Here is a 27,622-nt window from a genome sequence, read left to right as displayed (position 1 = left end):
AAGCCGCCGAAGGGATGTGAGCTCTCTCTGTATGTTCTATCATATATTCTATAAATTCAAGAGCGCATTGCGTTTTGAGAAAAACCGAAACCAAATTTGGGATTACTTTTACCCTCTTAAAGAGTTAATTAAGAGTACCCACGAGAAAAATAATGTTACGGGGAAGTTAAGAATCAAAAGCGTAGTATATTTGCGTTTCCTTGAGACTTCCCCGTTTCGGAGTGGTGGTGGAGAGCATTGAAGTTACAATGGATTTAATTTGCGTTGGGTGACCTAAACAAGACTACTATACAATACAACACAACACGCTCATATGTAGTAAGATTAAGTTTCAGAAGTCAACAATGAAAATGGATGAGATTCTGCTGTATAGAGCCTTTTATATTTCAGATTGAGGACACAAGAACACCGTACACAGGAACATCCACTAAGAGGAAAGGATAGGACACAAGATCAAACGATACTTTACGCTGATCTTTGACAAGACTACTAGTAGTGCTATATACATACAAATACAAACTATACTGACTTAATTAAAGTCTACCTTCGAATTTTTTTTTATTATTTCAGCATTACTAAAGATGAAAAAATTCAATCAAATAGTTAGTTTTGTGAGATTATTCCAAACAAGTGCTTTCAAACACTCAAACACATAAAAAATCAATTAAATTAGCAAACCTTTTCTGTTTTAGTTCAAATGTTGCTTAACCCGATTATTTAAAAAGTTTTAATAAAACAACATGCTGTATATAAAATTTTTAATTTCATAAAAAAGTACATATATCTTTCACTGTCTTCAAGACATTAAAATTATGGTGTTACAAGGAGTATACGAAAATTTATATAATTAAAAAAATAACATTATGACTATAGTTAATAAATATTATAATTATAAAATATTAATATTTTGTAGACATAACAAAAATATACTCGACTTCATACCTACTTTCAGTTAACTGTCAAGTCAAGATAAAATTATTGTTTTGAGTAATCAATAATATCACTGGTATAAGTAAGATCAAATAAAGGGCATATATATATATATATATATATATATATGTAAATAAGTATTTATGGTATTACATGACATATCCTGTAGTCATACCGCCCCTAATTATAATCTAAAATAATTTATAATCTATATATATATATATATAATTTTTATGTCTTCACATTTACAATATAAATTTCTTAGTCTTTGTAATTATCTTGAGCATATAACAAACATATAAATATATTGTATTATCACAGCTAATATATTTCAATATTAAAGCTTTCCATACTATCCATCATCAGGATACAGAATCGTTTTAGATATAAAATATAATATAAGGTTATAATTAAAAAAGTAAATTTTATCATCGGACTTTAAAGGTCATTTAAAATCGATATAAAATCATCCCACAAACAGAAACCCCTATCATCGTTTCTACACTTTTTAATTTCCATCAAAAAAACCTCGGGCGGTTTTTCCATTGACAACGGCAGAGCATTTCTTATCTGATCAGTGCTTTGATAAATGTATTCAACTTTCAATAAATATTTACCCAAACTTTCATCAAACCACTTCTGAAACACAACTTTACCGCTAATCGGTGTTGATGCTAGACTGTTTCGGAGATAATGTCTTTTAAACGACATAGCAGTCAATACCACATTAATATTACTATCGTGTCCCATCACTAATGTCACTTTAGTGTTTTTCTTTACAAAAATATCTCTCATATAACTCAACAATGGGCCGGCTAAGTCTTTTGCAATGGATTCCGTCTTGTATACAACATCGTGGTAGCCTTCTGCAATTTGCATTACAACTTTCCATTGGCTGAGATTTTTTAACTTGCCCCAAGCGACCTGGTCTTCAGAGAAACCATTATATAAAGACATTAAGAAACCATCGATTGCTTCATTACTTTTCTTCAAACCTCCGGATACTTTTGGCTTATATTTAACCCTTACAAATGGTGTGTTATGTTCTTGTGATAAATCACATTTATTTTCCCGCTTACAATATTCAGATTCTGAATAATCAAGGATTGAATTAAGTTCAATGAATGAACTGTTTAATTTCAGTTCATTTATGGCTACTTGCATCTGTTTTTCTGCTATTTTTTGAAAATTAACACTGCCGTTATGTATTACTGGGTTAAATATTGGATCAGGGGTGTCCGAACTATAATGAACAATAACATTGCAATTTGGAAAGGCTTTTTCAACAAATGCTTCCGCTGAAACAATAGTTCTCTGGGAAGAATCGGCATACGCAAAGAAATCTTTATCATTTGGACAGCTTGGAGGAAGTATATTATTTTTTATAAGCCACTCAGAAAAATAAGAGGCAAGCAAACCTTCAACCTCAATGCCTCTTGCTGTCAATTGGCCTGGATTCTCATTCCATTGAGGCCACTGGTTCGGTGACATTTTATTTAATCGTAAAGAAACAGGAACTCTAACACCATGTCTACTCAATATTACTACTTGTTCCAAACGTAAATTCGATGATATCACACTTTTTATTATATAAAAGAGAACCAAAGATTGCATTGCAAAGCAAAGTAAGATAAATATAATGACACTGCTCGTACATTCTTGTTTGATATACATGATGAAGAATGGCTATAATCATGAAATACCTAATATAACGCAATATTTAACATATCTAGAGGTCGTCAAGTACATTTTTAATATAAATGTAATAAAGTCTGGAAACACGAATTGCGCAGTGTCAACATGATTCCAACGTAAAATATCTATAAATTAAGACTTACTAGTCAAAAAATACATATACATACTAGACTAACAACACAAATATAATCGTAGTATTCTACTTTTTCTTTCCTTAAAATTTTTATATTTTGTTATTTGACAGGAAAGATATATCTCCAAACATTTATAATTTTGTCGTGGATTCAAGCTCTTTGCTACAATGTTATAATATTAAAACTTTTGATAAATTACATGATTAAAAAAAGTAAATAAAAACACATTTGTAAAACGAAGCTGTAATATTACCGTATATTTTTGAAGTGTGTTAATAATATTGAAGTCTTTGATTTAAACACCCGAAACATTTTTTAATACTTTAATAAAGTCCTCCCAAGGGCAAAAACCATTTAAGTCTATAGGACAATCGTTCATAGATAGTTGAACCCATCGTGGTGTATTATTTAATGACAATTTTGAACCATCTCTTAGTTGTTTTACAGTTAGATATACAAATTCCATTTTCAACAAATTTTTATTAAGTACATTATCATACCATTTCTCGAACACCAACTTTCCTCCTATTGGTGTAGTTTCATATTGTTCTGGTAACAAGTAACCCTTAATACCAAGTGATGCCATCAGAGAATTTATATTAGAATCATGTCCATTTAGCAAAATGAATCTTAATTGTTTTTCATCATTCAATACCGAAGATATATAAGCAAGTAGAGGTTTTGCTACTTCTCTCGCTAATAAAGTACTGTTGAAACGTACATTTTGATTTTCTTTTGTTATTTGTGTCAAGGTCTCCCATTGTTTAGAATTTTTAATTCTACCCCAAGCTACATCTTCTATAGCATAACCATCATAGTAACTCATTAAAAATGAATCAATTATTGCATTTCCCCAATCCAAAGGGCCATGGACATTAGGTTCTTTTCCAATTTCGTAAGAAATTTCATCAATTGTATCAGCAAGATTGCATTGACCTTCCATTTTGCAAATTTCAGAATCTTTCAAATTCAATATTTCTTCCAATTCCAAATATGATTTCCTTAGATCGAGATCTCTTAATTTAATTTCCATTTCATTAATGATAAGATCTTTGACAACTTTAGCGTCATCACATAACACTGGGTTGAAAATAGGATCCATTTCCTCGGAATCTAAACTGAAAACACTTATATTGCAATTTAAAAAAGCGCCTCTTACAAATGCCTTTGCAGATTCTCGAGTCCGCTGTTTTGTATTTGCGTAAATGAGTGTAGAGTTTTTGTCCGGACAACCGTCTTCAAAAAGCTTAGTCCTGACTAGCCACTTATAAAAATATTCACCCATGTATTCCTCCATCAACGCACCTTTTTCTGTCAAATAACCAACACTTTTATTCCATTTCGGCCACGGATAAGACGTAAATTTCTCCAAATTCGCCGTCAAAGGTGTCCGTATATTGTGCCTACTTAATATTAACACTTGTTTTAATTCATGACAAGTAACAAATACGAGGAGATTTAGAAAAATTACTACAAACTTCATTTTATTTAAATTATAATGTATCTCCAGTCAAAGTCGACACCAGACTGGTTTCATTGTTATCAAAACTTGTTTCTCTTTATGACATGACGTAACTACGCCAATTCAAACTATTAACATTTAATAAGATTATCGGACCTAAATTGAATTATGTTTTCGTTCGCAAAAAGCATAATAAATAGGGGTCATGGCTGCATACTTATTTTATTAATGTTGAAATAAGTGACATCAGTAGGTATATCAGGTTAGACAGTAGGTATATTAAATCGAGAGTATTATGAGCCTACATAAAAGTCTTTTGTGCACAAATATCTATTTAGATTTAAAAGGGTAATTAGCAAACGACTTGAAGGAAAAAGGTTGCCTATTCAACTATTAAGGTCAATAGTTTAAGGAATACATTATATGGCATCTATTATGTTCAATATTTGGTGACATAACCAAGAATTATCTATATATATTTTGATTTTGACTTCAGTCGACTGATATCATGATTTTTTTGGTATTTTTTTATGATAATTAATTAAATTTTATTAATAATTTTTATGTGAAGTGATGGAATTTCGAAATAGAGTAAAAATTCCGTTTAGAAATGAAACAATCGAGATAACTATTAAAATTGAGTTGGGCCTATGTGCACTTATTTGCGATTCTTATACAAAGGAGTAGAAAAATTATTGATAATATACCTTTATCTCGAGATTAAAGTTTTGTTAGGCAATCACATTTAACGATATAATTATTGATGGAGGCTCACATTGGTATTTTCAAATGATTTTCCAGCTGTACATAAGCACCTAATATGCGTAATATAGTTTTTTCTGTTATGCTTACTATTGAAGCCATCTCTGAAAATCAGTTTATCAGTTGATGCTTTAGTTGAGATATAGGCTGTGTCGTCAGATATTACGCTGCACTATTGATCGTGGAGTTTCTGAAGAAATCCTATGCTCTTTAGTTTTATTCTTGAACAAAATTGAGAAGCTGTCAAAATAACATGACCTATGCCCTTTATATTATGCTGTTAGCTTCTTTAATTTGAAAATATCTTAAGTGATAAATTTAGAAATAAATTGTATGCATCATGTTACTGAAAATATTATTAGACGAAAAATGATTTTTAATGTAAAAGCTAAGGTTCTCTATAATTCGATACATTTGAAATTAATAACAACTCTACAATTCCGTTTTCTATTTATATTATAAACTAGATTAATTTTCAAATCTTACATATGATTAATAATAAAAAAGTTGTTCACAATACTTTTAATAAAATCACGTACCTAATTCAAGTGCTTACCTGGCAAGATAAATAATTTTTACGACATCTCTCATTGGAAAGAAATACTATCATATGATCCAAAGCTAATAAGTTGAGGTAAGCGATATTCTCAGGGAGGTGACACTTAATACCAGTGGCGTGCACACATAGATGCAAATAAGCGCTGCTTACTTTACCCATGAAACAACTAAACCTACATTGTTTAATTCTTACTTACATACTTTCAATCGTACATTACGGAATACGAATGTTTACAGACATTTAAAATGTTATTTGTTTCATGATTTGATGAAATTGTTAAAAGTGCCATCTATCAACATAAAAACTAACTTTCTCAATCAGTCGCTGCTAGCGGCTAGCGCCGCTTCCCAGCCAAAGCGGCCGTATGCACAACTACTCGGTGCATATATTCCATACAAATCAAGGACGATCTACAAATCTCGTGTTGTATGCACTAAATATTTGCATGTGTGTGTGCAAAGACTATGCATGTGTTAGCGTTCGAGAGGCACTGCTTCCTTAACTCTTTTAAAAAGTCTTGTACTCGTTTAAAAAGTCATAGTAACAGTCAAATGAAAAGGGGATTATTTAAGTTGTTGGTATACCGTTCAAATATTTTTTTCGCCATTTCGTTATTATTGACTTTCTAAGCGCAAGTGAATAAGTTTTAATTAACTAATGAGTGAATTTATTAACGAATTATGGAAAATTATAGCTGGGAGCTCTGTAATGGTCATGTGTGCTTAACAAAATTAATTACGAGTACATTTAATGAGATCTAAGATTTTCGCGAGTTTTATTCATTCAAATGAAACTAGTATTATTCGGATATACAACGCGGATTTTATTATTTAAAAACTACATAATCCCGACGTTTCGGTTACTTTGCAGCAACCGTGATCACGGGCACCTCGTCTCGGTCTGAAACGTCGGGATTATGTAGATTTCAAATAATAAAATCCGCGTAGTATATCCGAATAATACTAGTTTCATTTATACGAGTACATTTTCTTTCAGTTGTCATTTAATTTTTGAATTGGTCGTTGTCGTTTGATGACAAAATTAAAATAATTACAAAAAAAGTTGTGTGACCAGTATGGATTTAACTTAAAAAAAAAAGTAATGGTACTCGTTTTAATAAAACATATTATGATTGTCTTAATTAGCTAGCAGCGGGTAAATAAAGCGGTGATGAACAGGTCGTAATCGTTTTAAGGTACTTGCTTGGCTCAAAGGTAGTTGATGGATTTATAAAATATATAGATGTTCGTTCTGATCGGACTAGTGTAACTTTATGCACGAATATTATAAATGTTTTAGAGGAGGAAATTATGTTTTTTTTTTCAAATATATTCTGCTCACCCCAACCCAAATATCGGTGCACGGCCCTGATTAATACTGAGACCAATTTGCTGAAATTTAATTTGGTATTAAGGCTACGTTTTACAATAATCGAGGCCTTTTTTGTTACATTTACCTTATAAATTAAAAAACTTTTTTATGCTATGGCTTCATTCGTATTGGGATCGTCGTATATTTTGCCCAAGTATTTATTAATTGGAGGTTAAAATCTTCAGTAACATTACACTAATATGTCAAAGTAATAATTTGACTTAATTCGTAAAAAACTAAATTTTCGATATAAACAGCCAACTATCGTCAGTCATTAAAATGGTATGTGTATTAAAATAATGACACTAGAAAATTTTAACCAATCTAATAAAATTTGTAATAATTGTAAAATATCATAAAAAATACATTTAAAAAAAATATGTTATTCTTGACATAGACAATGAGCCTCCATTTTGATAAATAGTTAGCCCTCCATTCAGTTTAAATTAAAATATCTATCAGTCTGAAATGGCAAAAGTATAAAAAAGAAAAAAATTATAAAATCAAAATCAAATAGTAACCCCCCCCCCCCCCCCCCAATAAAGAGTAAACAGTTGTTTAATTGAACGCAAATCTTATGTGTTGGTTGGCTCATCACCCCACTTCATGGAGATCATATATGCAAGAAGACGTAATATAATTATGATTTATAAAATTTATATTATATTAAAAAGGTATATATACATTGTTTCCTTGTGACGATGTAATTTACTTAGAGTTCATCATATGTCAGCTCCGAATCAATTGTCGTTGTTTGTTTAAGATATGGTCTTCATCCATACAAAGTCAGTATATTCTGCCAGTGTCGTGTAGAATGGAGGAGACACGATCCGGAATTAACTTTTGAATGAAATAAAATTTAACAGCCTCGACTGAAGTCACAATTAGGAACTTTGATAGTAGATCTATAACGACACAAATTCAATTAGATGCAGACAGGGGATACATACTGTATAAATAATGTAATTAAGACTAATATTATATAAAAGTAAAACAATAAACTTCCTCCGAATCAATGTCAATTTTATTTGGTATATTGACAGTATTGTAAAAACAAATGACATTTGAAGTATCACTCTCTCTCCTGCTGAATATAATTATTTTAAATTCATGTAAAGCGTTATTGCTATAATTTTATGTCAGGAAACTTTTTATATAGCCTTTCGTTATACGATCTGTGTTAATCTGAATGAATATTTTGTGAACACAGAATTCTTAAGAGCTTTCAGTCATTTACATATATGCAGTTGTAAAAAGTTTGTTCATATATTTTTAAATCATAATGTGAATATTTAAAATACTAAGCAAAATAGTATCTTTATATATTTTCGTGTTTTTTGCGATAGGTATATTTTATTTCTTTTATGAAATTAAAATGTTTACCCTGTATTTAAAAACTCGTTACCACAACGTGAGTGTTTAATTTCCCTTGACTTAAATATACTACATTCCACAAGTTAAAATAAAATAGGAACAAGTCTTAAGATTGTTTTACTAATAAAAGATATCAAGCGGAAGGCCAATGACTGTACTACGGTGGCAGAAAAGTATTAAATGTATTTTTAAACACCTTAAAAAAAACATGTGTCGTGATAACATACTGACCTGGATAAAATTAAGACTTAATTAAATATGCCAAGTTCACATGAAAATATTGTTAGAAGATTATTAATTCTCTTTCACAATTGCAAAACCTTATTATTTTCTTGTTTAGAATTTAAGTAAAGTTTAAAATATTTATTGTTTGTAAGGACTTCAGAAAAATGGTTACAATCTGAGATCAAGTTATACGTAATGATTCGAAATAAGATTATAAGGTTAAGCAATTAAGGTATCTTCTATAAGGTTGTACGTGGAATTGGAACAGATATTTTTTTATATCAAAGGTAGCTAAGGAGCAGGCGGCCCACTTGATGGGAAGTGGTCACCCTATAGATCTGCAATATAGGGATGTTGCGGATGCGTTGCCGACCTTGATTGTGAGAGTGAGAGAGGAAAGGGTGGGATGAACGGAAGGGCGACCGTCTCTACCATTCAGCGGACGAAACGCGGCCATTAGAGATGACTTCACGTCGATCTTCTGTGTGAGGGTTGTACTAACCCGGTCGAGCCAGCCTATGTTCGACTTGTAGTTACTTGACCACAGCTAGACTCTACAACCTGAGAGTTTCAAATTGCTTTTTATATTTTATTTTTATTTTCGATTTTTCTGTATGTTATATTACATATTTTTTCGAAATGTAAAACATTCATGATATATGGTTTCTTAGAACGAGCCACATAGATTAAAAGAATTAAAGTAAAAAATAAAAAAATATATCATTAATATCAATGAATTAAAATTGTATTTAGGATTTTGAGAAACTTTGGCGAAATTCACAATTAAAAGAGGAGACCGCGCATAGGAAATGTTTTGTCCTGTCCGTCTACTGTAGCAGTGATTTGAAATTTTCACTCATAACCAATTAAAAAATATAACAAGACTAAAAATATTGTTTTATCATTTTCAAAAACCATAGTTACGTCTTAAAAATTTGACAGTGTATTCTCTTTTATGTCGGTCAAGTATTACCAGTAAATAACAGTTTATATTTCCTTGCTATACTCGTAAGTTCTCTGCAACGTTCAATATAACGATACACTTATTGTTAAATATTTTAAACGACGATTTGTAAAAATTACTTAACAATTTTCAATAGACATCTCTTTCAGCTAGTTATCAGATAAATCTTATATGGTTGGCAGAGGTACATGCAATTTTAATTCAAATAGGATTAGTATTAAGGCGAAGCTACTGCATACTTAAATATGAAAATTTTAATACATATGTCTACAATATTTATGTATTATATTAATATACATAAATGTTGTGTTATTTGTATTATAATTTGTGTAACAATAATAAACATGAACTAATTATTTAAACAGGTTTCGTGTTTTAATTTGTATCAAAATTAATATAAACCCATACTTTAGGTAGGTAGCTTTAATTATAGTTTGAAAATTAAACTGGTACAGAATTTCGTAACCACGTTTCGTGTAGTGTAAAGGAGTTAGGAAATTCAATTGAGTCACAGTAAGGTACGTTACAAGAAAGCGTTTCTAAATCACAGAAAGATGAGTACTTGAAAACATTACACAGGCTGGTGTTTGCATTCTCTTTGGAAGCGGTTTGGGAGACGATTCAAATTAATCCTGTAATCAAATAAATAATAGTTAAAAAAAAAACTAAAAAAACACGCTTTTATAAAAAATCCAACTAAAAAACAGAAAATAAAATTTAATAAATTTAGATTAAGAATAGTGTAAATAAAAAATAAATGTACATTATTGTAAAAAAGCGTGGGGTGCATAGTGTCAATAGTTATAAACATTTAATTGACAGATGAGTAGAATGATCTTTACTTTGATAATATCATAAAAAGCACTGTAAATGCACCCCACGCTTTTTTACAATAATGTACATTTATTTTTTATTTACACTATTCTTAATCTAAATTTTATTTTCTGTTTTTTAGTTGGATTTTTTATAAAAGCGTGTTTTTTTAGTTTTTTTTTTACTATTATTTATTTTTCATTTTTTAGTTGACTTTTTTTTACAAGTCTCTCCGAGGTTGTGCCAAACCGAGTGTACGATCAAAGAGTAACTGTGGAGCTGCACGCATACGTAGTTCGCACACTAGCTCTATCTCTCTTACTCGCATGCAAAGGATTCGGAAAGGAATTAATTAATCCTGGCGAATCTAATTGGGATAATCGGATTTTTTAATCGAATTATTGCATTAACATCGGTTTTTGATAGGTGTGCAAAGTTTCAATTAAATCTGATCGGTCAAAGTATGGCAAAATCGAGCTCAAAGGAGTCGGTTACAAACATACATACAAACATACATACAAACATACAAACATACAGGTGAAGCTAATAAAAGCGTCTTAAAATCGCGAAAGTGATGAAGAATTTTCTTGTCAATAAAGCTGTAAATCGGTTGCACAAATGAGACAGGAAGAAGAAATTATCTTGCTATTATCATTTATTAAATATTATAAATAGAATTAATTTAATAGCAATTTAAGCTTTGACAAAATAAAATGTATCTTATCTTGGACAACGTGCGATGCAAACGAAACATTGTTCAGTTTAAATTCAATAAAACTAGTTAAAGGTCAATTGTTTGAGTTATCGTAGTTACATCATGTAGTTAAAGACAATTCTTAAATAAATCCAGTCGCGAGGAAACTTCGTTGGAAGGTGCATTAGAACTGATAATAAAATGAAGTACGGATTTATTATTTTAAATTTATTTGTAGTTATAACTTGTTACGAATTGAGACAAGTGTTGATATTAAGCAGACATACAATACGGTCTCCTGTAATGGGTAATTTTGATGAGTATTTACCCCTTCCTTGGCCGAAATGGAATATAAGTGTTGGTTATTCCACGAAAAAGGGTGCATTGATTGAAGAGTACTTGGGTGAATATATGTATAAGTGGCTAGTTAGAGAGAAACTTTTGGATATCGGTTGTCCGGATGAAAGTTCAGTGTTTATTTACGCGAATACATTACAAAGAACTCGCGAATCAGCAAAATCATTTGTACGTGGGGCTTTTAAAAATTGTAACATCAGTGTTTTCAGTATAGATTCTAAAGAAATGGACCCGCTTTTCAATCCAGTTATCCGAAACGATTCTGAAGTAATAAAGGAGCCTATTGTTAAAGAAATGAAAAAAAAATTGATGGACCTTGATCTCAGGAGGTCGTATTTTGAATTGGAAGAGGTGTTGGATATTAAAAATTTAGAAAAATGCAAAGTAGAAGGCCAGTGTCGCTTTGATGTTACAGAAAATGAAATTTCCTATAAGCTAGGAGAGACACCGCTCGTTATTGGTCCATTATCATTCGCACATATGATAGTTGACTCATTTCTCATGAGCTACTATGATGGGCATGCAATGGAAAATGTAGCTTGGGGAAGAATTAAAAATGAGGAACAATGGATCATCCTCACACAACTGATGAGGGAAAGTCAAAATGTTATTTTTAATAGTACGTTGTTGGGAAGACAACTCGCAAAACCTCTTCTTGAATACCTAACTTCCGCATTCGAGGAAGAGAATCCACCAAAATTAACTTTGCTAGATGGACATGATGCAAACTTATATTCCGTTCTGGCAGCACTTGGTGTCAAAGAATTTTGGTTGCCAGAGCAATATGAAAGTATACCAATAGCTGGGAAGTTGGTGTTCCAGAAATTGTATGATCGTATAGAAAAGAGGTATTTGTTGAAATTGGACTTTGTTTATCTAACTGTGGATCAGATCAGGAGTGGTTCAAAAATATCGACAAAAAACCCACCTCGGTGGGTTCCAGTGAAAATAAAAGAGTGTGCGATTGATTCAAACGGTTATTGCTCTTGGGAAAAATTCATTAAAGTACTAAAGAATGTTTCCGGCGACTAAATTAGATGTTTTAAAAATGGTACCATACTATTATTTCTAGCATAAAGCAATTGTCTTCTTGAAACGCTAATCCACAAATAATTGATTGTAAATCTAAAGTAAAGGGTTCATAATTATTCAATACAGTACAAGTTAAAATTAATTGTAAGTTTAACTAAAGATAGTATATATCTGTATTTCATATAGTTCAAGATAATAGAATTAAACTCATAACTAGATAACCTCAAGACATCTACGATTCTTATTATTTTTCACTATTACGTCTAATAAACACTTTTACAATACATATTGTTTAATTACTAAGATCTTTTCGTTCGGTTCGTTTTACAAAATCTACAATTATACATATTAATCTACTTAAGTTTACATTATTATGATTGTAATTTAATAAGTTGATAGTTTTTGATAGTGGTAACGTATAAGGGGAGAGTTGATAGTTTCTTGTCCATAAAACAAAAATATATAAAAAAATAAATAAAGCGAGAGTAATTGTTACAGTTAAAAAGGTGCTAATATATACATAGTATGTATATTTCCAGCGGTCTAAACCTTTTATGTTTTTCCTTTCGTCTATTAAATTATAAATCGTAAGATATAAATTATTATTCGGTAAATAAAATTCCTCTTCACTCCCTCATAAAAATACATTTGAGTATTATAACATTTTTTTTTAATTAAAATGATAATAGACTAATTTGTATAGATATTTACCTAAAATGTATTTTTGTGTGTTACTTTGCAGTAAAAAATTTAGATGTAAATATTAAATAGTCGTTTTATTTTTTACTTTGGTAGTTTCAAATTGAAATTTTTTGAAGAAGACAGAGAACAGACGAAACCTCTTAGCATTCAATGAATTCACCGTGCGGGTGCCGGGTCCATCGCGTTGCAGGGAGAGGAGCCTCAACAGTGCGAGGGACTTGCGACCCAGGTGTATGTTTAAGGGGCCCCTATCTAACACGCGTAAAACGCTCACTTCCACTGTCCAGGCTCCTTTCCCTACCTAACCAAATTTGAAAAGAACCTACTAGGGCTGTTCGAAGTACGTTCCAAGAATGAATTGATGTGAGTTCTGGACAGGCCCAAGTCTTTTAATAGGTTGTAGAGAGATTTAGCCGTTATACCTCTCGCTCTCACTCTCGTATAAATACATGAAGAACCTATTTCGAGTGAGTTCTTTAATGAACTCGTAATATTTGTTGACCTTGATGGTATGGTCTTTGGGGATGTTGGTTTTCCAAGGAAACTTAAGCTCTATCATCACAACGCGCTCTAAAATTCGCGAGTACATAAATATGTCTGGTCTGGAGGCCGACGCACAAATATCCTCGGGGATTTTGTATTGTTTTTCATACCTATCCATCATTATAGTCCGATCCGAAGCCACTTTAAGTCGCTTGACGTTTGATTTTAGAGCCCTAGTGCCCTCTCTCACAAAATCTACTGATCGCTCGTTTGTGGTTATTTCTCTTTATGCTCTGGCTACCGAAAGACTAACCGCTTCACGTATGATTTCCAGAACTCTATCATGACGACGCGAGTATTGACTGCTATCCAGGAGTAATTACATCCCACTAACAAATGCTTAGCAGTTCGAACTGCCTTCCCATAGATATAGCAATTCTTTTCGGTGCCTTTATACCCCTTTTACTAAATTTCTTTGACCTGGGAGAGGCATTTGGAACGCATTGAGATAGAACTTTAGTAATGCTGGCGGCCAATCTTGAATTAAGGTGCGCCATTTTAGTGCTAGTTGGATGCAAAAGTGTCCTATGTCTAAACACTCGTTCTGCATTTCTAAACTCATTGCATGGATCTTGTATATATATCATTCTCGTTTTGCCGAATAAAAGACTGCAATATATCCGTATCTTGGACTTTCTTACTTGATTCTAACCCTACTCCGTTACTTTGTGCTCTTATCATAAACTGCATGTGGAATTGAAGGCTTGACTCTAGCTCTGGGGCGTCTTTTTCTTTTGGGAGCGATCTATCGACGTCATCATGGGATTTCCACAGGATATATCTTTTGGAAACTCACAGGTGTTTATAGAGCTCCGATGGTCTTAATAGACACATCCCAAAACTGTTGCGATCCCTGAATAAAGCCGATGAAACAGCTGTCAGCGCGAGCCCGAGCCACAACTTCAATATCTTTATGATGCCTGCATGTAACTTTGAGAAAAGGGTTTTATTAAAATCAATCTTCCGACCGAGAAATTCAATCACTTTGCCACGGTTATTTACTAACTCACCAATCAAATCGTTCATTGAAAATTTGAAGTCGGTTTTAAATCACAAAATTTGCTTTTATAGTGATTCAAAATAACAGCAAAAGACGCTTATTTTTCAACGTTTTATATCCATACTGGAAGCTTTTGAAGGTGTCTACGACTAATGATATCTAAGACTTTCGCGAGTTTTATTTATTTAAATAAAACTAATATTTTTCGGATATGCTACGCGAGCTTTATTAGGCAATGCTTTAATAGCTCTGCATATTCGGAACCACCTTAATTCTATCAATAGCAAGATTCAGTTTACTATAGAATTAGAGGCAAACCAGGTCACTTCATTCGGTTTGATAAACCACAAATCCTCGCTCGAGAAGACAAGTATATACCAAGGTAAATCCGCGAGGCTATTGAGATTAAAAAACATCCCAATTTCAAAAGAGAAGATGAGTGGAATCTATAAAACACCTGGGACCCCTTTCTTAAAAAATAAAATCCCACGTCGATGACCACACCGCAAGACCTCAGGACACCGTAAGCGCATTCTGCCAGCATCCAGAGCGGTACGCCAGAAAACTAAGAAATCGATGGCGGCAGATGATAAATCACAGGCCCAACTGACAGACATTCACATCTCGTCTGTCCGTGATCATGGTTGATGAAAAGTAATCGAAACGTAGGGAGTGTATAGTTTATTACAAAAATAAAGCACGCGTAGTATATCCGTAGAAAAATATTAGTTTCATTTACTGTCATTCCTCCGTTTTCACCAGCCATAACTCTATAAGTAGTGATGTGTTGGCGATTGGAGAACTGGAGATTATAGCACAATTTAACATAAGCATGATAAAGCTATTTTTATTTTACTCTCCTATATTATTTAACATAATGGGTAAAGAAATGACATCCAGAACTTACCTAAAACAGCATCGTATCCGGCACTAGAACTATTACAGGTTCAATATGTTTACTAAAAACTCCCATTCTTTGGTTTTAACAAGTTACAGGAATGACAAGGTAAGCGAACGGTGTGATTACAATGTGACGCATACCCTGCAAGGCAATTGGAACGGTTCTTAATTATGGACTAGTAAGTAGTATCACACTTGCGCCTGCTAAATATAATAATTTTAAATTAATGTAAAGCGCTATTGCCTTAATTTTATGTCAGGAAACTTTTTATGTAGCCTTTCGTTGTATGATCGGTGTTAATCCGAATGAATATTTTGAAACGGGAGGACTATAAATTAATCAGACGTTTATTCACTGTTCACACTTTTAGTCATCACATTTTATATCACGAACAATATTACGGATATCTCTTGAGCTGCCGCCCCGAGATTGCCACCCAGAACTCTCGTCGGGTATTTATATCCTCAATTACAATGAAATAAAATATAACGGACGTGACGTCATTGACGGTTGCTGATTGGTCAAACTTGATGATTGGCTAACCTCTGTGATTGGCTAATTGCAGACAGTTTTGGCGGCCTACTGTCATGGCACCACTTTCGCCTGGCTCGGGCGTCGGCTTGGCTCGGCTTATGGCATGGCGTTACAGTCGGCCATCCTGTAACAATTGCTCCCGCAATGGTTATTAGCTTTCCAGAAGATCAATAAGGTCTTCCGTCTCCAATTGCTCATCGGAATTGCTGGCACTGTCAGATACAGGAGCTATGCTACCATAAGGTCGCAAGGTATCGCCAGAGACTAGACCCGTAAAGTTTTTATAACCTCTTAGACCCTTAATGCTTCTAATTCTGTATCTGTCATCACCAATATACTTGATGATAATATAAGGACCAGAATATACGACATCTAGTTTAGTATTAACCTTAGGGCAACTACTTTTGGGCCTTTTCATAAAACTAGGTCTCCTCTTTTGTAAATATGACAGGGTTTACGTCGTTTATCAAAATTACGTGTCATCTTATTGCTGGCCTTTTTAAAAAGTTTTTAGCGTTTTCCGGCATTGACTGAATAGGCTCAGGTATACGACCTGGTATTGTTACATCACACACAGGCCTATCACTACGCGCGAACATTAAGTCGTAAGGCTTAATACCCGTGGTATCATTTATGGTATTATTTATTTTTGAATTGCTTTTCGGAAGCATACTTTTTGAAATACCTGCTTGTAAATGCGTTGCCGTGATCCGTTTCTAACCTATCTGGATACCCAAAGGGTGAGAATATCCTTTTGAACATTCTAATTGTTTCTATTGAATTAATAGTTCTAGTAGGTTCTGCTATAACCTAGTTGTGCAATCTCTCGTGGTGAAGTGCTGTTGGCGGTCTCCTTACACATTTCAAACGCCTTCAACACACCACCATGGGAGACTATTAAAGCAGCGCTACATTACCACCATGTTCCACGGTATCTATGGAACGTGGTGGCCGACTACTTTATGGAGAGGGAGGTAACTTACCCAATAAAAGACGGCACCTGGCATAGACGAGCAATGTCATGTGGTGTTCCACAGGACTCGGTGCTTGGGCCCCTACTATGGAACATTGGGTACGATTGGGTGTTGCGTGGGTCCACACTGCCGGGCGTGAACGCTACCCGCTACGCTGGTGACACATTGGTCACAGCACGTGGCCCAAATAACCGCGAGGCAACGGTATTGGCCACGGATGCAGTGTCGCAGATGGTGCACCGAATAAGGGCTCTGGGGCTCAATGTAGCCCTTCATAAATCTGAGGCACTTGCTTGTCATGGGCCCCGGAACCGATAATCGCCGGATAATAAGATTGTTATGGGCCCTGTATCAAATATTTGGGGCTCATCTTGGACAGTCGATTGACGTTCCTGAAACATTTTCAGCGCTTGGCCCCAAGATTGGTGGCTGCAGCATGAAGTCTCGGGCGGATCCTGCCAAATATTGGCGGTCCTGATGGTGCATGTCGACAACTATACATAAACGTCGTGCGCTCCATGGCACTCTACGGTGCACCGATATAGGTGGACTCTTTGGTGTCTCGCAGCTTGGCTTTACTGCGACGTCCGCAACGAATCCTAGCGCTTAAAGTAGCTCGGGCGTATCGAACGCTATCTTATAATGATGCCTGCGTCCTTGCTGGTGTACCACCGTGGGATCTGGAAGCTGAGGCTATCGCGGCGGTATATAGAAGACGTTCCTCATCGCGGAATAGTAATGTCTATGAGCCGTCGCCGCAAACCATTGCTCAGTGGAGGCTAGCGGCGCATGCGGATGTCCTGGATGAGTGGGAGATGCGGTTGTTGGAACCACGCGTGAACCGGGAACTAATCTCTGCTGTACGTCCGGTGCTGAAAGAGTGGGTTGGCCGGTTACTGGCTCTCTCGCCTACCGTCTGACACAATTGCTGACAGGGCACGGTTGTTTCGGTCGGTATTTGTATCAAATGGTACCAAAAGAGCCTACAACCACCTGCCATCACTGTAACGATGAAGAAGACATAGCACAACATACACGACAGGTATGTCCTGCCTGAAACGAGTTTCGGGCGGGTTTTGTGCAAACGTTGGGCCAGACCTCTCTTTACCAGCTCTTATTGCTTCAATGGTCGGCAATGAAGAGAATTGGCAAGCCATGTTGGTATTCGCCGAAAAGATAATGCTTGCAAAGGAGGCAGCAGAGAGGGAGAGGGAGCAAAACCGTAACTCTCTCTCTCTCGTAGAGTCTTTCGTCGTCAGAGAGGAAGAATGCGTCGCGGACGGGGGTTTTCTGCCACCACTACTTTCATCTAAGATCCTCGGCTATTGTGCGCCTCTATTGGGTTCCGGAGGTGAAAACATTCAAAGGGTAGTATCACTTCTAAAGCAATGGGTCCAGGTACAGTCAGCCGCTGACGAGTCTACGGTGCGTTTTTCGATCCCGTGGCCTCGTCCGTTTTTACGGAACGCAGGAGCTCACCGGGGTTTAGTGGGTCGGGCTGCCTCCTTCTGATGTGGTTTTAACCATGCCCACATAATCTACACCCTGCCCCCGCAGGGCTTGATATGTGATGAGCACATTCCTCGGTATCCAAAAAAAAGTGGAATAGAAAATATATATATTACATCAGAGGTGGCAAACGAGCAGATGGACCACTTGATGGGAAGTAGTCAGCGTCGCCCATGGAGATCTGTAACATAAAGGATGTCGCGGATGCGTTGCCGACCTTGATTGAAAGAGAGGGAGAGGAAAGGGGAAAAGGGCAACCGCCAAACGTCTCGCTCACTCATCGGACGAAACGCAGCCATTAGAAACTACTTCACGTTCACAATCTGTTGTGAGAGGGTTGTACAAACCCGGTCGAGCCAGCCCATGTTCCAGTTGTAGTTACTTAACCACAGCTAGATTCTACAACCTGCAGTTTCAATTTGCTTTTTATATTTTATTTTTATCTCCGAATTTCATTCTATGTATATTATTATTGTTAGAGTTATAAAACCTTCACGTTATCGGGTTTCTTAAGACGAGCCTCATAGACGGAAAGAATTATAGGAATAAAATAAAAATTTCATTAATATCAATGAAAACATCGTGAGGAAACCTGGACTTATAATGTTAAATTATAAGTTTCAAATCGCCTATCCACCTTTAGTGAGCGTGGAGATTAACGCTCTAGCCTTCGCCATGTGAGAAGACGCCTTTACTCAGCCGTGGGCTGAAATAGGCTTACACTTAAATATTTTAAACGACAATTATTTAATATTACTTAACAAATTTCAATAGACATCTTTTTCAGCTACTTATCTTCTATCAGTTAAATTTTATATTGTTGGCAGAGGTACACGGAATTATAACATAAATAGGAGCAGTAATAAAATTAAGTTGCATGCAAAACAATTATAAATACAAACAAGTTGTGTCATTTGTATTATAATTTGTATAACAACAATAAACATGAACTAATTGTTTAAACAGGTTTCGTGTTTTAATTTGTATCAAAATTAATATAAACCCATACTTAAGATAGGTAGCTTTAATTGTAGTTTGAAAATTAAACTGGTACACAATTTCGTAACCACGCTTCGTGTAGTGTAAAGGACTTAGAAAATTCAATTGAGTCACAGTAAGATACGTTACAAGAAAGCGTTTTTAAATCACAGAAAGATGAGTACTTGAAAACATTACACAGGCTGGTACTTGCATTTTCTTTGGAAGCGGTTTGGGAACAATTCAAATTAATCCTGTAATCAAATAAAATGTATCTTATCTTGGACAACGCGCGATGCAAATGAAAAGTTGTTCATTTTTAATTCAATAAAACTAGATAAGGGTCAATTGTTTGAGTTATCGTAGTTACATCATGTAGTTAAAGACAATTCTTAAATAAATCCAGTCGCGTGGAAACTTCGTTGGAAGGTGCATTAGAACTAATAATAAAATGAAGTACGGATTTGTTATTTTAAATCTATTTGTAGTTATAACTTGTTACGAATTGAAACAAGTGTTGATATTAAGCAGACATACAATACGCTCTCCTGTAATGGGTAATTTTGGTGACTTTTTACCCCTTCCTTGGCCGAAATGGAATATAAGTCGTGGTTATTCCACGAAAAAGGGTGCATTGATTGAAGAGTACTTGGGTGAATATATGTATAAGTGGCTAGTTAGAGAGAAACTTTTGGATATCGGTTGTCCGGATGAAAGTTCAGTGTTTATTTACGCGAACACATTACAAAGAACTCGCGAATCAGCAAAGTCATTTGTACGTGGGGCTTTTAAAAATTGTAACATCAGTGTTTTCAGTTTAGGTTCTAAAAAAGAGGACCCGCTTTTTTATCCAGTTATCCGAAACGATTCTGAAGTAGTAAAGGAGCCTATTGTTAAAGAAATGAAAAAAAAATTGATGGACCTTGATCTCAGGAGGTCGTATTTTGAATTGGAAGAGGTGTTGGATATGAAAAATTTAGAAAAATGCAAAGTAGAAGGCCAGTGTCGCTTTGATGTTACAGAAAATGAAATTTACTATAAGCTAGGAGAGATGCCGCTCGTCATTGGTCCATTATCATTCGCACATATGATAGTTGACTCATTTCTCATGAGTTACTATGATGGGCATGCAATGGAAAATGTAGCTTGGGGAAGAATAAAAAATGAGGAACAATGGATTATCCTCGCACAACTGATGAGGGAAAGTCAAAATGTTATTTATAATAGTACGTTGTTGGGAAGACAACTGGCAAAACCTCTTCTTGAATACCTAACTTCCACATTCAATGAAGAGAACCCACCAAAATTTACTTTGCTAGATGGACATGATGCAAACTTATATTCCGTTCTGGCAGCACTTGGTGTCAAAGAGTTTTGGTTGCCAGAGCAATATGAAAGTATACCAATAGCTGGGAAGTTGGTGTTCCAGAAATTGTATGATCGTATAGAAAAGAGGTATTTGCTGAAATTGGACTTTGTTTATCTAACTGTCGATCAGATCAGGAATGGTTCAAAAATATCGACAAAAAACCCACCTCGGTGGGTTCCATTGAAAATAAAAGAGTGTGCGATTGATTTAAACGGTTATTGCTCTTGGGAAAAATTCATTAAAGTACTAAAGAATGTTTCCAGCGACTAAATTAGATGTTTTAAAAATGGTACCATACTATTATGTCTGACATAAAGCAATTGTCTTCCTGAAACGCTAATCCAGAAATAATTGATTGTAATTCTAAACTTTGATATGACATGTTTCATAATTATTCAATACAGTACAAGGGAAAATTAATTTTAAGTTGAACTGAAATTAGTATATATCTGTAGTTCATATAGGGAAAGATAATGTATATGTTTTTCTTTTCGTCCATTACAGTATAAATCGTAAGATATAAATCAATTCTTATTGGAAATATAAAATTCCTCTTCATTCCCTCATAAAAATACATTTGAGTATTATAACATTTTTTTTTAAATTAAAATCATAAAAAACTTATTCGTATAGATTTTTACCAAAAAGGTATTTTGTGTGTGTTACTATGCAGTATAAAATTCAGATGTAAAGATTAGATATTAGTTTTTTTTACTTTGATATTTTCAAATTAAGATTTTTTGAAGAAGACAGAATCATATGAATCACTTTGCCACGGTTATTTACAAACTCACCAATCAAATCGTTCATTGAAATTGTAAAGTCGGGTTAAATCACAAAATTTGCTTTTTCTAAGTCAAAATAATAGAAAAAACACTTATTTTTCAACGTCTTACATCCATACTAGAAGCTTTTGAAGAGTCTATGATTATTTAAACATAAATCGTTTAACGACTTCTACAGCGTTTGTAATTTTAACTGTTCGATATCACAGAAATAAGCTTGAATAATGAGACTATAGAAGTTGGCTTTTAATAATTTTAATTATATTTGTACCCTTCAAGAACAAATTAACCAAGAAAGCGAGTGGACACACTCAAAAACACCAGTTGACACAATGTTTAACCGTGGACATTATCTGTTCCGGTTATATAATATCTAATAATTTAAATACAGTTATGGTTTTTTAATGAATAACCGCATTGCAATCAATCACATTTTTAATTAACTTAATTAACCTTATCAATATGATAATTTTAATTTTTCTGTATCACAGCTCTTCTGGTATGGTTTCAAGTCTATTAAATGTCTTCATCAGAAAACCTATTACTTTATACATTATTACGAAAACACAGCCAAATTGTACTCGTTTGGGTTAACCTTTTTTTGCCTTGGATAAATTACATTACTGCATATATACTGTCAAGTAGTGGCGTGCACACCATAGATGTACATAAGCACTGCTTGCCCTACCCATACAAAAACTAAACCTACATTGTTAAATTCTTACTTACATACTTTAAATCATTCATTACGGAATACGAATGTTTACAGACATTTAATATGTCATTGGATTCACTATTGGTAAAATGTTAAAACTGCCATCTATCAACGTAAAAACTGACATTTTCGATCCGACGCTGCTAGCGGCTGGCACCGATTCCCAGCCAAATCGGCCGTAAGCACAACTACTCGGTGCATATTTTAATTAATTAAGAGTACATTTTCAATTTTGTCGACCTGCTAAAATTAAAATAGTTCGAAAGGCAAGTTAAAAAATAGTATTAGAATACTAATGTAATTTTTTTTTTTTAGTTAAATCTAAACTGGTCGCACACGTCTCTTTGTAATTATTTTAATTTTATCAAGGAACGACAAAATTGAAAATGTACTTGTAATTAATTTCGTAAGACACACATCACCAGAACAGAGCTCACGGCTATATTTTCCATAATTCGTTAATAAATTCACTCATTAGCTAATTAAAACATATTCACATGCGCTTAGAAAGTCAATAATAACAAAATGGCGAAAAAAATATTTGAACGGTATACCGACAAATTAAATAGTCTCTGGAACGCTAACTCGTGCATAGTTTGTGCACACACATGCATAGTCTTTGCACACACACATGCAGACATTTTCTGCATACAACACGAGATTTGTAGATCATCCTTGAGATTATTTGTATATAAAATATGCACCGAGTAGTTGTGCTTACGGCCGATTTGGCTGGGAATCGGTGCCAAGTGCTAGCAGCGCCGATCGAAAATGTCAGTTTTTACGTTGATAGATGGCAGTTTTAACATTTTACCAATTATGAATCAAATGACATGTTAAATCTCTGTAAACATTCGTATTCCTTAATGTGTGATTTAAAGTATGTAAGTAAGAATTTAACAATGTAGGTTTAGTTTTTGTATGGGTAGGGTAAGCAGTGCTTATTCACATCTATGGTGTGCACGCCACTACTTGGCAGTATATATGCAGTAATGTAAATTATCCAAGGCAAAAAAAGGTTACTCCAAACGAGTACAATTTGGCTGTGTATTCGTAATAATGTATAAAGTAATAGGTTTTCTGATGAAGACATTTAATATATTTGAAGTCATACCAGAAGAGCTGTGATACAGAAAAATTAAAATTAATCATATTGATGAGGTTAAATAAGTTAATTAAAAAGTTACATTATTTCTTGTTTATACCTAATTGATTGCAATGCGGTTGTTCATTAAAAAACCATAACTGTATTTAAATTATTAGATATTATATAACCGGAACAGATAATGTTCACGGTTAAACATTGTGTCATCAGATGTTTTTGAGTGTGTCCACTCGCTTTCTTGATTAATTTGTTCTTGAAGGGTATAAATATAATTAAAATTATTAATAGACAGCTTCTATAGTCCCATTATTCAAGCTTATTTCTGTAATACCGAACAGTTAAAATTACAAACTCTATAGAAGTCGTTAAACGATTTATGTTTAAATAGTCATAGACCCTTCAAAAGCTTCTAGTATGGATATAAAACGCTGAAAAATAAGCGTCTTTTTCAATTATTTTGACTTAGACGTACTTGGTAAGTTTGTAAATAACCGTGGTAAAGTGATTCATATAATTCTGTCTTCTTCAAAAAATCTTAACTTGAAAATATCAAAGTAAAAAAAACTAATATCTAATCTTTACATCTGAATTTTATACTGCATAGTAACACACACAAAATACCTTTTTGGTAAAAATATAAACAAATAAGTTTTTTATCATTTTAATTAAAAAAAAAATGTTATAATACTCAAATGTACTTTTTTGAGGGAATGAAGAGGAATTTTATTTTCGGATAATAATTAATTTATATATTACGATTTATACTGTAATGGACGAAAAGAAACACATATTCATTATCTTTCCCTATATGAACTACAGATATATACTAATTTCAGTTCAACTTAAAATTAATTTTCCCTTGTACTGTATTGAATAATTATGAAACATGTCATATCAAAGTTTAGATTTACAGTCAATTATTTCTGGATTAGCGTTTCAGGAAGACAATTGCTTTATGTTAGAAATAATAGTGTGATACCATTTTTAAAACATCTAATTTAGTCGCCGGAAACATTCTTTAGTACTTTAATGAATTTTTCCCAAGAGCAATAACCGTTTGAATCAATCGCACACTCTTTTATTTTCAATGGAACCCACCGAGGTGGGTTATTTGTCGATATTTTTAAACCACTCCTGATCTGATCCACAGTTAGATAAACAAAGTCCAATTTCAACAAATACCTTTTCTCTATACGATCATACAATTTCTGGAACACCAACTTCCCAGCTATTGGTATGCTTTCATATTGCTCTGGCAACCAAAACTCTTTGACACCAAATGCCGCCAGAACGGAATATAAGTTTGCATCATGTCCATCTAGCAAAGTAAATTTTGGTGGATTTTCTTCATCGAATGCGGAAGTTAGGTATTCAAGAAGAGGTTTTGCGAGTTGTCTTCCCAACAACGTACTATTAAAAATAACATTTTGACTTTCCCTCATCAGTTGTGCGAGGATAATCCATTGTTCCTCATTTTTAATTCTTCCCCAAGCTACATTTTCCATTGCATGCCCGTCATAGTAGCTCATGAGAAATGAGTCAACTATCATATATGCGAGTGTCAATGGACCAATGACGAGCGGCATCTCTCCTAGCTTATAGTATATTTCATTTTCTGTATCATCAAAGCGACACTTGCCTTCTAATTTGCATTTTTCTAAATTTTTCATATCCAACACCTCTTCCAATTCAAAATACGACCTCCTGAGATCAAGGTCCATCAATTTTTTTTTCATTTCTTTAATAATAGGCTCCTTTATTACTTCAGAATCGTTTCGGATAACTGGATAGAAAAGCGGGTCATTTTCTTTAGAATCTATACTGAAAACACTGATGTTACAATTTTTAAAAGCCCCACGTACAAAGGATTTTGCTGATTCGCGAGTTCTTTGTAATGTGTTCGCGTAAATAAACACTGAACTTTCATCCGGACAACCGATATCCAAAAGTTTCTCTCTAACTAGCCACTTATACATATATTCACCCAAGTACTCTTCAATCAATGCACCCTTTTTCGTGGAATAACCAAGACTTATATTCCATTTCGGCCAAGGAAGGGGTAAATACTCATCAAAACTATCCATTACAGGAGAGCGTATTGTATGTCTGCTTAATATCAACACTTGTTTCAATTCGTAACAAGTTATAACTACAAATAGATTTAAAATAATAAATCCGTACTTCATTTTATTATTAGTTCTAATGCACCTTCCAACGAAGTTTCCTCGCGACTGGATTTATTTAAGAATTGTCTTTAACTACATGATGTAACTACGATAACTCAAACAATTGACCTTTAACTAGTTTTATTGAATTAAAACTGAACAACGTTTCGTTTGCATCGCACGTTGTCCAAGATAAGAAACATTTTATTTTGTCAAAGCTTAAATTGCTATTAAATTGATTCTATTTAGTAAATGATAATAGCAACATAACTTCTTCTTGCGGTCTCATTTGTGCAGACGATTTACAGCTTTATGGACCAGAAAATTAATCATCGCCTTTACGTTATTTGATTACAGGATTAATTTGAATCTTCTCCCAAACCGCTTCCAAAGAAAATGCAAGCACCAGCCTGTGTAATGTTTTCAAGCACTCATCTTTCTGTGATTTAGAAACGCTTTCTTGTAACGTACCTTACTGTGACTCAATTGAATTTCATAACTCCTTTACACTACACGAAGCGCGGTTAAGAAATTCTATACGAGTTTAATTTTCAAACTACAATTAAAGCTACCTATCGTAAGTATGAGTTTATATTAATTTTGATACAAATTAAAACAAAAAACCTGTTTAAATAATTAGTTCATGTTTATTATTGTTATATAAATTATAATACAAATAAGATAACTGGTTTGTATTTATAATTGTTTTGCATGTATTAAAATTTTCATACATATATAAATGTGCAGTAACTTCATTGTATTATTGCTCCTATTTATATTATGATTATATGTACCTCTGCCAACAATATAAGATTTAAGTGATAGAAGATAAGTGGCTGAAAAAGATGTCTATTGAAAATTGTTAAGTAATATTAAATAATTGTCGTTTGAAATATTTAAGTGTAAGCCTATTGAAGCCCACGGCTGAGTAAAGGCGTCTTCCCACATGGCGAAGGCTAGAGCGTTAATTTCCACGCTTACTAAAGGCGGATAGGCGATTTGAAACTTATAATTTAACATTATAAGTCCAGGTTTCCTCACGATTTTTTCATTCATATTAATTATTATTTTTTTTTTTTTTAGTAAAAAGTATTAAGAAAGTTACAATTAGCTAGCAGTTTATGCGCAGAGAAATAAGTCACTTTGTTTTCCTTGTTAGTTATTTTCAAATAATAATAATAATAAGAATGTTTGGAGCTCCACTGGATGTTCCGATTGAAATAATTTACATAAAGCGATGATGAACAGATCTTCATCATTTTAAGGTACTTTCGTCGTTCAGAGGTACTTGACAAATGTATATAAATTATGGAATATATAGATGTTAGTTCTAAACAGACTGCTAAAGACTACTTTTAAAATATTTTATAATATTTTATGAACAAAATAACAAAGGTACTAGTTGCCCCTACAATTTTTGAAAGTTCTCCTCGATTTCTCTGGTCTACCATCATCAGACCCAAGTTTCCTTATCATGGCACTACCTTTAAAATATCTACTTTCGAATAAAAAAACAAACATCATTATTTGTTCATAAATGATGAATTTATCCGCGAACAAACATAAAGAAAAGCATATCTATGGTTGAATTGAGAAACCTCCTTTTTGAAATTTGTTAAGAAGTGACATTTGAATTAGCATTGCTTGTGAGGTCTTATTAAACTATCTATATAAATAATAATGGATTTTTCTCAGTTCATAACCTGAAAATGGCTCAACCAATTGAGCTAATTTTTTTTGGCACTACTACTACTACTTTTTCCTGGCGTTTTATTTAGCAATGACCATAAGTAAACCACAGGATTAGTCTTCAAGCATTAGCGCCATTAATATGGAAAATCCATTTTTATCCAATCCAGTTACATGTTGCCTGTTCCCGGGTTGAGAAACCATCAGCGTTATTAATTTACGCGCCAAATTACTAAGCAAAAAATATTGTATACTATAAAGCAGCAGAATGGGTGTTTTTA

The 27,622-nt window shown here is 33.6% G+C and overlaps 4 protein-coding genes across 4 annotated transcripts; 1 reads left to right on the top strand and 3 right to left on the bottom strand.

Moving 5' to 3' along the window:
• Positions 1-744: 744 nt before the first annotated feature.
• On the bottom strand, positions 745-2,879 carry LOC116776491 (glucose-1-phosphatase-like). The gene has a single exon (XM_061525600.1). It carries the CDS (start codon positions 2,602-2,604, stop codon positions 1,369-1,371), a length of 1,236 nt encoding a protein of 411 aa, XP_061381584.1. The 5' UTR covers positions 2,605-2,879; the 3' UTR covers positions 745-1,368.
• Positions 2,880-2,986: 107 nt separating this feature from the next.
• On the bottom strand, positions 2,987-4,293 carry LOC116776613 (glucose-1-phosphatase-like). The gene has a single exon (XM_032669846.2). It carries the CDS (start codon positions 4,240-4,242, stop codon positions 3,055-3,057), a length of 1,188 nt encoding a protein of 395 aa, XP_032525737.2. The 5' UTR covers positions 4,243-4,293; the 3' UTR covers positions 2,987-3,054.
• Positions 4,294-20,066: 15,773 nt separating this feature from the next.
• On the top strand, positions 20,067-21,152 carry LOC116776682 (glucose-1-phosphatase-like). Its single transcript, XM_032669933.2, has one exon. The coding sequence runs from the start codon at positions 20,067-20,069 to the stop codon at positions 21,150-21,152; it is 1,086 nt and encodes a 361-aa protein (XP_032525824.2).
• Positions 21,153-24,485: 3,333 nt separating this feature from the next.
• On the bottom strand, positions 24,486-25,571 carry LOC116776488 (glucose-1-phosphatase-like). The gene has a single exon (XM_032669690.2). The coding sequence runs from the start codon at positions 25,569-25,571 to the stop codon at positions 24,486-24,488; it is 1,086 nt and encodes a 361-aa protein (XP_032525581.2).
• Between the last annotated feature and the right edge of the window lie 2,051 nt (positions 25,572-27,622).

The sequence above is a fragment of the Danaus plexippus genome, chromosome 30, assembly GCF_018135715.1.
Source record: "Danaus plexippus chromosome 30, MEX_DaPlex, whole genome shotgun sequence".
Taxonomy (NCBI): Eukaryota; Metazoa; Arthropoda; class Insecta; order Lepidoptera; family Nymphalidae; genus Danaus; species Danaus plexippus.
Note: the sequence above shows the minus strand (reverse complement) of the source record. Positions and strands in the feature narration are given on the sequence as shown.

Excerpts from the sequence above, each read along its gene's own strand:
- LOC116776682 (XM_032669933.2), top strand. The coding sequence starts at position 20,067 with ATGGGTAATTTTGGTGACTTTTTACCCCTTCCTTGGCCGAAATGGAAT.
- LOC116776491 (XM_061525600.1), bottom strand. The coding sequence starts at position 2,604 with ATGTATATCAAACAAGAATGTACGAGCAGTGTCATTATATTTATCTTA.
- LOC116776488 (XM_032669690.2), bottom strand. The coding sequence starts at position 25,571 with ATGGATAGTTTTGATGAGTATTTACCCCTTCCTTGGCCGAAATGGAAT.
- LOC116776613 (XM_032669846.2), bottom strand. The coding sequence starts at position 4,242 with ATGAAGTTTGTAGTAATTTTTCTAAATCTCCTCGTATTTGTTACTTGT.